General features: G+C 33.2%; 2 protein-coding genes across 2 annotated transcripts; both read right to left on the bottom strand.

Annotated features, from left to right (window-relative positions):
- Positions 1-134: 134 nt before the first annotated feature.
- Positions 135-7237, bottom strand: LOC126232208 (repetitive organellar protein-like). Its single transcript, XM_049942502.1, has 11 exons — positions 7186-7237; positions 7026-7103; positions 6916-6943; positions 6777-6825; positions 3868-4091; positions 3159-3583; positions 2896-3017; positions 2033-2235; positions 1717-1892; positions 1554-1675; positions 135-290 (listed from the first exon to the last, which is right to left on the bottom strand). Exons 1-11 carry the CDS (start codon positions 7235-7237, stop codon positions 135-137), a joined length of 1635 nt encoding a protein of 544 aa, XP_049798459.1.
- A 3138-nt stretch (positions 7238-10375) lies between these two features.
- On the bottom strand, positions 10376-14061 carry LOC126232206 (histone-lysine N-methyltransferase, H3 lysine-79 specific-like). Its single transcript, XM_049942501.1, has 5 exons — positions 14050-14061; positions 13030-13166; positions 11989-12185; positions 11709-11947; positions 10376-10939 (listed from the first exon to the last, which is right to left on the bottom strand). Exons 1-5 carry the CDS (start codon positions 14059-14061, stop codon positions 10376-10378), a joined length of 1149 nt encoding a protein of 382 aa, XP_049798458.1.
- Between the last annotated feature and the right edge of the window lie 127 nt (positions 14062-14188).

The raw sequence follows: 14188 nt of genomic DNA, 5'->3' as shown, positions 1-14188 counted from the left end.
CGATACTTATCGATATATCGATACTTTTCGATATATCGATACTTTTCGATATATCGATACTTTTCGATATATCGATACTTTTAGATATATCGATACTTTTCGATATATCGATACTTATCGATATATCGGATATATCAATACTTATCGATATATCCATACTTTTCGAAATATCGATACTTATCGATATAACGATACTTTTCGATATCTTTTCTTCGATCTTTTCGATACTTTTCGATATCTTTTCGATACTTTTCGATATCTTTTCGATACTTTTCGATATCTTTTCGATACTTTTCATTATATATCGATACTTTTTATTATATATCGATACCTTTCATTATATATCGATACTTTTTATTATATATCGATACCTTTCATTATATATCGATACTTATCATTATATATCGATACTTATCATTATATATCGATACTTATCATTATATATCCATACTTATCATTATATATCCATACTTCATCAACAAAAGCAAAACGAGGATAATGGAATGTAGTCAAATTAAGTCGGGTGATGCTGAGGGAATTAGATTAGGAAATGAGACACTTAAAGTAGTAAAGGAGTTTTGCTATTTAGGGAGTAAAATAACCGATGATGGTCGAAGTAGAGAGGATGTAAAATGTAGACTGGCAATGGCAAGGAAAGCGTTTCTCAAGAAGAGAAATTTGTTAACATCGAGTATAGATTTAGGTGTCAGGAAGGCGTTTCTGAAAGTATTTGTATGGAGTGTAGCCATGTATGGAAGTGAAACATGGACGATAACCAGTTTGGACAAGAAGAGAATAGAAGCTTTCGAAATGTGGTGCTACAGAAGAATGCTGAAGATAAGGTGGGTAGATCACGTAACTAATGAGGAGGTATTGAATAGGATTGGGGAGAAGAGAAGTTTGTGGCACAACTTGACTAGAAGAAGGGATCGGTTGGTAGGACATGTTTTGAGGCATCAAGGGATCACAAATTTAGCATTGGAGGGCAGCGTGGAGGGTAAAAATCGTAGAGGGAGACCAAGAGATCAATACACTAAGCAGATTCAGAAGGATGTAGGTTGCAGTAGGTACTGGGAGATGAAGAAGCTTGCACAGGATAGAGTAGCATGGAGAGCTGCATCAAACCAGTCTCAGGACTGAAGACCACAACAACAACAACATCCATACTTATCATTATATATCGATACTTTTCATTATATATCGATACTTTTCATTATATATCGATACTTTTCCTTATATATAGATACTTTTCGATATATATCGATACTTTTCGATATATATCGATACTATTCGATATATATCGATACTTTTCGATATCTTTTCGATACGTTTCGATATCTTTTCGGTACCTTTCGATATCTTTTCGGTACTTTTCGATATCTTATCGATACTTATCGATATATCGATACTTTTCGATATATCGATACTTTTCGATATATCGATACTTTTCGATCAGTCGATACTTTTCGATAAATCGATACTTTTCGATATATCGATACTTTTCGATAAATCGATACTTTTCGATATATCGATACTTATCGATATATCGATACTTTGCGATATCTTTTTGATACTTTTCGATCTTTTCGATACTTTTCGAGATCTTTTCGATACTTATCGATATCTTTTCGATACTTATCGATATCTTTTCGATACTTTTCATTATATATCGATACTTTTCATTATATATCGATACTTTTTATTATATATAGATACTTTTTATTATATATAGATACTTTTCATTATATATAGACACTTTTCGATATCTTTTCGATACTTTTCGATATCTTTTCGATACTTTTCGATATATTTTCGATACTTTTCGATATCTTTTCGCTACTTTTCGATATCTTTTCGATACTTTTCGATATCTTTTCGGTACTTTTCGATATCTTTTTGGTACTTTTCGATATATCGGTACTTATCGATATATCGGTACTTTTCGATATATCGATACTTTTCGATATATCGATACTTTTCGATATATCGATACTTTTCGATATATCGATACTATTCGATATCTTTTCGATACTTTTCGATATCTTTTCGATACTTTTCGATATCTTTTCGGTACTTTTCGATATCTTCTCGGTACTTTTCGATATCTTTTCGGTACTTTTCGATATCTTTTCGGTACTTATCGATATCTTTTCGGTACTTATCGATATCTTTTCGGTACTTATCGATATCTTTTCGGTACTTTTCGATATATCGATATTTATCGATATATCGATTCTTTTCGATATATCAATACTTTTCGATATATCGATACTTTTCGATATATCGATACTTTTCGATATATCGATACTTCTTGATATATCGATACTTTTAGATATATCGATACTTTTCGATATATCGATACTTATCGATATATCGATACTTTTCGATATATCGATACTTATCGATATATCGATACTTTTCGATATATCGATACTTATCGATATATCGATACTTTTCGATACATCGATACTTTTCGATATATCGATACTTATCGATATATCGATACTTTTCGATGTATCGATACTTATCGATATATCGATACTTTTCGATACATCGATACTTTTCGATATATCGATACTTTTCGATATATCGATACTTTTCGATATATCGATACTTTTCGATATATCGATACTTTTCGATATCTTTTTGGTACTTTTCGATATCTTTTCGATACTTTTCGATATCTTTTCGATACTTTTCATTATATATCGATACTTTTCATTATATATCGATACTTTTCATTATATATCGATACTTATCATTATATATCGATACTTATCATTATATATCCATACTTATCATTATATATCGATACTTTTCATTATATATCGATACTTTTCCTTATATATCGATACTTTTCTTTATATATAGATACTTTTCGATATATATTGATACTTTTCGATATATATCGATACTATTCGATATATATCGATACTTTTCGATATCTTTTCGATACTTTTCGATATCTTTTCGATACTTTTCGATATCTTTTCGATACTTTTCATTATATATCGATACTTATCATTATATATCGATACTGATCATTATATATCGATACTTATCATTATATATCCATACTTATCATTATATATCCATACTTATCATTATATATCCATACTTATCATTATATATCGATACTTTTCATTATATATCGATACTTTTCATTATATATCGATACTTTTCATTATATATCGATACTTTTCGATATATATCGATACTTTTCGATATATATCGATACTTTTCGATATATATAGATACTTTTCGATATCTTTTCGATACTTTTCGATATCTTTTCGATACTTTTCGATATCTTTTCGATACTTTTCGATATGTTTTCGATACTTTTCGATATCTTTTCGATACTTTTACATATCTTTTCGGTACTTGTCGATATCTTTTCGGTACTTGTCGATATCTTTTCGGTACTTGTCGATATCTTTTCGGTACTTTTCGATATCTTTTCGGTACTTTTCGATATCTTTTCGGTACTTTTCGATATCTTTTCGGTACTTTTCGAAATCTTTTCGGTACTTTTCGATATCTTTTCGGTACTTTTCGATATCTTTTCGGTACTTTTCGATATCTTTTCGGTACTTTTCGATATCTTTTCGGTACTTTTCGATATATCGATACTTTGCGATATATCGATACTTATCGATATATCGATACTTATCGATATATCGATACTTATCGATATATCGATACTTATCGATATATCGATACTTTTCGATATATCGATACTTTTCGATATATCGATACTTATCGATAGATCGATACTTATCGATATATCGATACTTATCGATACATCGATACTTTTGGATATATCGATACTTATCGATATATCGATACTTATCGATATATCGATACTTATCGATATATCGATACTTTTCGATATCTTTTTGATACTTTTCGATATCTTTTCGGTACTTTTCGATATCTTTTCGGTACTTTTCGAAATCTTTTCGGTACTTTTCGAAATCTTTTCGGTACTTTTCGATATCTTTTCGGTACTTTTCGATATCTTTCCGGTACTTTTCGATATCTTTTCGGTACTTTTCGATATCTTTTCGGTACTTATCGATATATCGATACTTATCGATATATCGATACTTATCTATATGTCGATACTTTGCGATATATCGATATTTCTCCTGTTTTTATGACCCTGTATTTTCGTCTACGTTATTGTGTTCATTATATCGATTTCTCACTTTGCTTGAATTTTATTTTACTTATAAAACCTTCTCTCATTTAAATCTTCATCTACACTACTATTTCCATAGTGCAGAAATAATTTAGGTTCTGTTTTAAATATTTATATGTCGATTACCATGCAAAAAAAGGCACGTCATGTAATGACAAATACATTTTTAACACACTAATGCACAGTCAATATAAATAGATTATTTCGTCTTTTGTTTTCTAATTAATTTATCGGAGTTTTGAAATAATTGAATAGTCAAACAGATAGGTATAATAAAATACACATTCACAAAAATTCCGATTGGAAGAAGAATGATGCAAAGAAAAATTGAACAAATGGAAAAGTTCATACGGTGCTTAAAACGATGTGACAAAGGAATAGAACGAAAGAAATTTCATTTAAACCAATAAATTGAGTAAAAATAGGTATCGAAGTCATTTCGATAAAGATTTAACAATAAAAGAAATTATTGCACCTGACGAGGCATGGTTAAGCTTCTATCCTAACCATTATGACACGTAACCAGACTATGGAATACGACTTCCTTAACGCTATGTAGCATCACGCAAAATTCCGAAATCTTTTCCGTCAGTTACTTGCAAACGGAGGCCCACCTGGATGCAGGGTCTGATACGGGGGATCTTAAGTTACACTACCGCTTATTTGGTTTCAAAAAGTCTATCCCGCCGCTGGGGAGCTCTCCTTGTTAGTTTTAAGAGTAACAAACGGCACATTTTGAAAGAACAGTAATGTCGCAGTCCAATAGCGCCAACTAGCGGTGGCCCCTGCAAACTTGAAAGACGACTCTAGCAACGGCAAAGAAAATTTTACTGTAGCAAGTAACCTGGCAACGCTACACACACAAAAGACAACTGAACAACTATGAAATATTAATAAGTTCACAGGAGAGCTTCTGTAAAGTTTGGAAGGTAGGAGACAAGGTACTGGCAAAGCTGTGAGGACGGGGCGTGAGTCGTGCTTCGGTAGCTCAGACGGTAGAGCACTTGCCCGCGAAAGGGAAAGGTCCCGAGTGCGCGTCTCGGTCCGGCACCTAGTTTTAATCTGCCAGGGAGTTTCAATAATAATAATAATAATAATACTAGGTCCAGTCATATTAATGTGACCAACTCCTGTTTTCGTGTAAATACTCATAGACGCCAGGTGATAGCATTAGTAGGTGATGAAAGGGGGGGCGGGAGGGTGGGAGGCTGTAAACAGTGAAGTCGTTGTCATAATGCGTAAAAGGGGCGATTTATGTGCCGTCCAACAGGGCATAATCGTTGGCTTTCTTCCCAAAGGTTGAAGCATTTCCGAAACGGCAAGATCTGTAATCTTTTCAAATGCCACTGTATGTAAAGTAAACAGTGCGTGGCAAATTCTCGGTATTCTAATCCGGCTCCGAGGCAAGTGTGTTGGACTACGGGCAGTAGGCGACACAGGTGAGAGATAGCTGCAGATAAGTGTGCTGGCGAATAGATGTGCAACTTTTGTGCAGCTGACTGCCCAGGCGAACCAAGGGCTGCCACGAATGTTTCCTCAACAATGCATGGGCTTCCGCAGTAGCCACCTGGTCCCTGCATCCATGCTGACTGCTGTTCATTGGCGTTGAAAGCTTGCATTTGCACGCCGGTACCACAACTGAAAGTCCACTGAGTGCTACAGGTGGCCTCTCCATATTAATCACATTTTATGTCCCATCGGACAGATTTTCATTGGCGTGTAACGTCTGAAAGCAAACGCCCTGCAACCCTGAGGGAGCGTAATGGTGTGGGGAATGTTTTCGCGGCATTCCGTGGGTGATCTCGTAATTCTGAAAGGCACAATGGATCAACCCTAGTACGCACCTATCCTTGGGGACCATATCCACCCTTAGATGCACGTGTAACATAGCTCGCAGTGTATGTGCGTGGTTCTGAAAGCTCTAGGATGAATTTACCGTACTGCCCTGACCGCCAAATTTCCCGGCTTTAAACCCAATCGAGAATCTGAGGGGCCATCTCGATCCAGTAGTTTGTGCCACGGATCCTCAATCGATAAAATTCTATCGCAGCTGGACAAGTACTGCAGTCGGAATGGCTTCTTATCACTGTAATTACCTCATTGACTCTATTCCTGTACATCTCATGCTGCAAAAGGCGTTTATTCGGGATTTTAACACGTGGTCACATTACTGCGTTTCGACAGTGTAATAATACTAACAAATTTCGCGTATTTCAGTGCCCTCGTTTAAGTCTTTCAATCGGACGGCACTTTGGTGACTTGCTTATCATAAACGTATACCAGTTGTCCAACCGGGGAAGGGAATCGGCAGTTTAACGTGGAATCCGCACCACATGTTGTTTCTACCGACTCCTCATATCATTGAGAGGTGAAGGCTGGATTAAACGCAGAGTGAAAAATTTATTGGTTCAACTGGGATTCGATCGCGCGGTTCTCGATTTGCAACCACGCACTGTGCCGGTAGACCACTAGGTCCAACAGTTACGAGATGGTAATCGAACTGTATTGGCGGAGTATTTCGTCGTATTTTACGTCAAGTAAATATGCTGTGGTGAAGACAAAGTAAATTCACGTTAAGGGCATCAGTTCCGAACCCAGAAAAGTGTGCAGCCAGGGCAGTACTGTAAGTGCAAATCGAACATTAATGCTCTAAGTAAAAATCAAACTCTTCCATCTTTCGCAACGAATTGCTATACATCTAGAAAACAAACCAAAATTGTGAAAACATTTCGTACAAGACTACAGACAAATTTTTATGAGTAAAAATAACCGGGTATGGTAATATACATGGAGTGGATTTACTACATATTAGCACACAAACATTTAACATTTTCTCGTGCAACGTGGCTGCCAGACCTCGGTTCATTCAAAATATTAAGGACCTTGGTCATGTCCAAGGCTACAAATCGGCCAATTATTCAATAATCAATAACTAAAACTTGAATTGTGCAATATACTACTGGCCGATTGCATCAACTTACAAGCTTCTACTGTGTTGCTTGTAGTGTTTCCGCATTCCGCAGCAAGCGACATATGTTAGCAGACGATAAATGTACACGTTTGGGAGAGAAAAGCGTCCAATGTGACGATCTGGCATTACGTCGATTCGTAAGCAAATGACGGTAACGGGAGGATTTCTTAGGTTTTTACTACATATGAACACTTTTCACGCGACGTAAGATAGCAGTCTCAAAAAATGACCTTTTTTCACTCTGCCGTCCACCGAGCCACCTCCATACCACTTTCAACAGAAAAGTTTAACGAGGAGAATAATTTACTTAAAACCATAGCAGTCAATAATGAATGTACGCCTAACATAGTGGACGATATCCTAAAAAAGAAAACTGCAACAACTACCACGCTCCACACCTCATGCACTGAAATTAAACCAAACAAAACGTTGTTCTATTCTTTTCATAGGACCCATTTCCTATCAGATTTAGCGCGTGCTTCGCAACAAATACAACTGCAATGTTGCCTTCTCTACTAATAATAATCTAAAGAGAAATTTCATTCATAATTTCAAATCCATTCGCTCCCCTACAGAAGGTTCTGGCGTTTTTTAAGTTCATCTGCGATACCTGCTCCTCGTGTTATATAGGACAAACCGGACGTGCTTTCACCATCAGATATAAAGAACATCTTTTGAGATAGAACGGCACCAGTCCCTAAAATTCATCCTTTGCCGATCATCTCTTAATTACTGGACACGTGCCTAAAGCCATAGGCGATAATATCCTGCATACCGAAAAGGAGCGTAGGTTAGATGTCTTAGAGGAATCGGAGATTTTCAAACATCTCACTCATGGTGGCCTCATTCTCAACGAACAGCTGCAGCTGTGAAATAAAAACTTTTTTGTCTGTATAAAGCCATTGCTTGATCTTTGATTCAGATTTCCTCATGCAGTTTACCGAAAGCAGATAAATATGTAACTTTATCTTGTTATTATTAATGCTTACGTTATGCCGAAATCAGCTGCATCACAATTTCATGTGTCTAATTTTGAATGCACAGTATCCTAGTTGTTTCTGCGGCTACTAGATGGCGCTCGTAGCAACACCGTGTTTACTTGCCCACACTTTCTAAAGTGGACACCACAGTCTTGTTGTAACCCTTGTTCACAGTACGAGCAGCCCTTAGCGGCTCGCCGTCTCAAGTGTTCATGACGTCGCCTTTCCGGCTTAGATCTTTAACATTGTAAGTACTGCATCTTTTCGAGTCAGTACAAAATTTAATTTTATTAGTGTACTATATACCTAATGTTTTAGTACAATTAGTCTAATTCTGAAGACGACGCTCATGACTTAATATTGTGTCCGAGGGCTTATTTGTTACAATATACAAGATAAATGTACACGTTTGTGAGAGAAAAGCGACCAATGTGACGATCTGGCATTACATCATTATGAATGCAAATGACGAAAACAAGAGATTTTCTTAGCCTTTTACTACATATTAAAGCTTTTCGCAATTCGTCGTGTAATGTGGCTGCCTGCCCTTCGTTCATGCTAAATCTAAAGGTCCTCGGTCAGCTGCAACGCACCAAAACCGGCCAATAATTAAAATATCGATAGCTAAAACTTGACTTCAACTACTTCTTACTTGCCGATTGCATCTACTTAGAAGCTTCTATTTTGTTGCACGTAGTGTCACCGCATACCTCAACACGCAACATAAGTTTGCAGACGATAAATGTTATCGTTTCAGAGAGAAAAGCGACCAATGTGACGATCTGGCAGTACGTCCTTACGACAGCAAATAACGAAATCGGGAGGTTTCCTCAGGTTTCTCTTAAATATTTGCTTTTGTTGAGTCATATCAAAGGGAGAAACACAACTCAATGAGTAACAAGCCCAAATATATGCAGCGAAACACGTAATGCGCCTCGATACTTTTCGATATGTCGATACTTATCGATATATCGATACTTTGCGATATCTTTTCGATACTTTTCGATCTTTTCGATACTTTTCGATATCTTTTCGATACTTATCGATATAACGATACTTTTCGATTTATCGATACTTATCGATATATCGATACTTATCGATATATCGATACTTATCGATATATCGATACTTATCGATATATCGATACTTTTTGATATATCGATACTTATCGATATATTGATACTTATCGATATATCGATACTTTTCGATATCTTTTCGATACTTTTCGATATCTTTACGATACTTTTCGATATCTTTTCGATACTTTTCGATATCTTTTGGATACTTTTCGATATCTTTTCGGTACTTTTCGATATCTTTTCGGTACTTTTCGATATATCGGTACTTTTCGATATATCGATACTTTACGATATATCGATACTTTTCGATATATCGATACTTTTCGATATATCGACACTTTTCGATATGTCGATACTTATCGATATATCGATACTTATCGATATATCGATACTTATCGATATATCGATACTTATCGATATATCGATACTTTTCGATATATCGATACTTTTCGATATATCTATACTTATCGATATATCGATACTTATCGATATATCGATACTTTTCGATATATCGATACTTTTCGATATCTTTTCGATACTTTTCGATATCTTTTCGATACTTTTCGATATCTTTTCGATACTTTTCGATATCTTTTCGATACTTTTCATTATATATCGATAGTTTTCATTATATATCGATACTTTTCATTATATATCGATACTTTTCATTATATATCGATACTTTTGCTTATATATCGATACTTTTCCTTATATATAGATACTTTTCGACATATATCGATACTTTTCGATATCTTTTCGGTACTTATCGATATCTTTTCGGTACTTATCGATATCTTTTCGATACTTTTCGATATATCGATACTTATCGATATATCGATACTTTTCGATATATCGATACTTTTCGATATATCGATACTTTTCGATATCTTATCGATACTTATCGATGTATCGATACTTTTCGATATATCGATACTTTTCGATATATCGATACTTTTAGATATATCGATAATTTTCGATATATCGATACTTTTCGATATATCGATACTTTTCGATATATCGATACTTATCGATTTATCGATACTTATCGATTTATCGATACTTTTCGATATATCGATACTTATCGATATACCGGATATATCAATACTTATCGATATATCGATACTTTTCGATATATCGATACTTATGGATATAACGATACTTTTCGATATCTTTTCTTCGATCTTTTCGATACTTTTCGATATCTTTTCGATACTTTTCGATACTTTTCGATATCTTTTCGATACTTTTCGATATCTTTTCGATACTTTTCGATATCTTTTCGGTACTTTTCGATATCTTTTCGGTACTTGTCGATATCTTTTCGGTACTTGTCGATATCTTTTCGGTACTTGTCGATATCTTTTCGGTACTTGTCGATATCTTTTCGGTACTTTTCGATATCTTTTCGGTACTTTTCGATATCTTTTCGGTACTTTTCGATATATTTTCGGTACTTTTCGATATCTTTTCGGTACTTTTCGATATCTTTTCGGTACTTTTCGAAATCTTTTCGGTACTTTTCGATATCTTTTCGGTACTTTTCGATATCTTTTCGGTACTTTTCGAAATCTTTTCGGTACTTTTCGAAATCTTTTCGGTACTTTTCGATATCTTTTCGGTACTTTTCGATATCTTTTCGGTACTTTTCGATATCTTTTCGGTACTTTTCGATATCTTTCCGGTACTTTTCGATATCTTTTCGGTACTTTTCGATATCTTTTCGGTACTTATCGATATATCGATACTTATCGATATATCGATACTTATCGATATATCGATACTTTTCGATATATCGATACTTTTCGATATATCGATACTTTTCGTACATCGATATTTTTCGATTCATCGATACTTTTCGATACATCGATACTTTTCGATATTTCGATACTTTTCGATATATCGATACTTTACGATTTATCGATACTTTTCGATATATCGATACTTTTCGATATATCGATACTTATCGATATATCGATACTTATCGATATATCGATACTTATCGATATATCGATACTTATCGATACATCGATACTTATCGATACATCGATACTTATCGATACATCAATACTTTTCGATATATCGATACTTTTCGATATATCGATACTTCTCGTTATATCGATACTTTTCGATATATCGATACTTTTCGATATATCGATACTTATCGATATATCGATACTTTTCGATATCTTTTCGATACTTATCGATATATCGATACTTTTCGATATCTTTTCGATACTTTTCGATATCTTTTCGATACTTTTCGTTATCTTTTCGGTACTTTTCGATATCTTTTCGGTACTTTTCGATATCTTTTCGGTACTTATATATCGATACTTATCATTATATATCGATACTTATCATTATATATCGATACTTTTCATTATATATCGATACTTTTAATTATATATCGATACTTTTCATTATATATAGATACTTTTCGATATATATAGATACTTTTCGATATATATAGATACTTTTCGATATATATAGATACTTTTCGATATCTTTTCGATACTTTTCGATATCTTTTCGATATCTTTTCGATACTTTTCGATGTCTTTTCGATACTTTTCGATATCTTTTCGATACTTATCGATATCTTTTCGATACTTATCTATATCTTTTCGATACTTATCGATATCTTTTCGATACTTATCGATATCTTTTCGATACTTATCGATATCTTTTCGATACTTTTCATTATATATCGATACTTTTCATTATATATCGATACTTTTTATTATATATAGATACTTTTCATTATATATAGATACTTTTCGATATCTTTTCGATACCTTTCGATATCTTTTCGATACTTTTCGATATCTTTTCGGTACTTTTCGATATCTTTTCGGTACTTTTCGATATCTTTTCGGTACTTTTGGATATCTTTTCGGTACTTTTGGATATCTTTTCGGCACTTTTCGATATCTTTTCGATATTTTCGACATCTTTTCGGTACTTTTCGATGTATCGGTACTTTTCGATATATCGATACTTTACGATATATCGATACTTTTCGATATATCGATACTTTTCGATATATCGATACTTATCGATATATCGATACTTATCGATATATCGATACTTATCGATATATCGATACTTATCGATACTTATCGATATATCGGTACTTATCGATATATCGGTACTTTTCGATATATCGGTACTTTTCGATATATCGATACTTATCGATATATCGATACTTTTCGATATATCGATACTTTTCGATATCTTTTCGATACTTTTCGATATCATTTCGATACTTTTCGATATCTTTTCGATACTTTTCGATATCTTTTCGATACTTTTTGATATCTTTTCGATACTTTTCGATATCTTTTCGGTACTTTTCGATATCTTTTCGGTACTTATCGATATCTTTTCGGTACTTATCGATATCTTCTCGATACGTATCGATATATCGATACTTATCGATATATCGATACTTATCGATACTTATCGTTATATCGATTCTTATCGATATATCGATACTTTTCGATATATCGATACTTTTCGATATCTTATCGATACTTATCGATATATCGATACTTTTAGATATATCGATACTTTTCGATATATCGATTTTTTTCGATATATCGATACTTTTCGATATATCGATACTTTTCGATATATCGATACTTTTCGATATATCGATACTTATCGATTTATCGATACTTTTCGATATATCGATACTTATCGATATATCGGATATATCGATACTTATCGATATATCGATACTTATCGATATATCGATACTTTTCGATATATCGATACTTATCGATATATCGATACTTTTCGATATCTTTTCTTCGATCTTTTCGATACTTTTCGATATCTTTTCGATACTTTTCGATATCTTTATGATACTTTTCGATATCTTTTCGATACTTTTCGATATCTTTTCGATACTTTTCTATATCTTTTCGATACTTTTCATTATATATCGATACTTTTTATTATATATCGATACCTTTCATTATATATCGATACTTATCATTATATATCGATACTTATCATTATATATCGATACTTATCATTATATATCCATACTTATCATTATATATCGATACTTTTCGTTATATATCGATACTTTTCCTTATATATAGATACTATTCGATATATATCGATACTATTCGATATATATCGATACTTTTCGTTATCTTTTCGTTACTTTTCGATATCTTATCGGTACTTTTCGATATCTTATCGATACTTATCGATATATCGATACTTTTCGATATATCGATACTTTTCGATATCTTTTCGATACTTTTCGATATATCGATACTTTTCGATATATCGATACTTTTCGATATATCGATACCTCTCGATATATCGATACTTATCGATATATCGATACTTTTCGATATATCGATACTTTTCGATATATTGATACTTTTCGATATATGGATACTTTTCGATACATCGATACTTAGCGATATATCGTTACTTTTCGATATATCGATACTTTTCGATATATCGATACTTCTCGATATATCGATACTTCTCCATATATCGATACTTATCGATATATCGATACTTATCGATATATCGATACTTATCGATATATCGATACTTATCGATATATCGATACTTTTCGATACATCGATACTTATCGATATATCGATACTTATCGATATATCGATACTTATCGATATATACTTATACTTATCGATATATCGATATATATATATATATATATATATATATATATATATCAGAATATCGATATATCAATACTTATTGATATATGGATACTTATCGATATATCGATACTTTTCGATATATCGATCCTTATCGATATATCGATACTTTTCGATACATCGATACTTTTCAATATATCGATACTTTTCGATATATCGATACTTTTCGATATATCGATACTTTTTGATATATCGATACTTATCGATAAATCGATACTTATCGATATATCGATACTTATCGATATATC

Source organism: Schistocerca nitens, unplaced genomic scaffold, assembly GCF_023898315.1.
Source record: "Schistocerca nitens isolate TAMUIC-IGC-003100 unplaced genomic scaffold, iqSchNite1.1 HiC_scaffold_466, whole genome shotgun sequence".
Taxonomy (NCBI): Eukaryota; Metazoa; Arthropoda; class Insecta; order Orthoptera; family Acrididae; genus Schistocerca; species Schistocerca nitens.
The sequence above is the reverse complement of the archived record's forward strand: the minus strand, read 5'-3'. Positions and strand labels throughout refer to the sequence as shown.

What these genes read in the sequence shown, in the direction of transcription:
- LOC126232208 (XM_049942502.1), bottom strand. Translation starts at nt 7,237, where the DNA reads ATGTCGCTTGCTGCGGAATGCGGAAACACTACAAGCAACACAGTAGAA. An exon ending in GAAATGTTTTCACAATTTTG is followed by an intron (nt 6,826 to 6,915) that starts GTTTGTTTTCTA and finishes TTGCACTTACAG; the next exon opens with TACTGCCCTGGCTGCACACT. An exon ending in GTATCGATATATATCGAAAA is followed by an intron (nt 2,236 to 2,895) that starts GTATCAATATAT and finishes TATATCGAAAAG; the next exon opens with AATCGATATATCGATAAATA.
- LOC126232206 (XM_049942501.1), bottom strand. An exon ending in CGAAGAAAAGATATCGAAAA is followed by an intron (nt 12,186 to 13,029) that starts GTATCGATATAT and finishes AGTACCGAAAAG; the next exon opens with ATGTCGAAAATATCGAAAAG. An exon ending in GTATCTATATATAATGAAAA is followed by an intron (nt 11,948 to 11,988) that starts GTATCTATATAT and finishes TATAATGAAAAG; the next exon opens with TATCGATATATAATGAAAAG.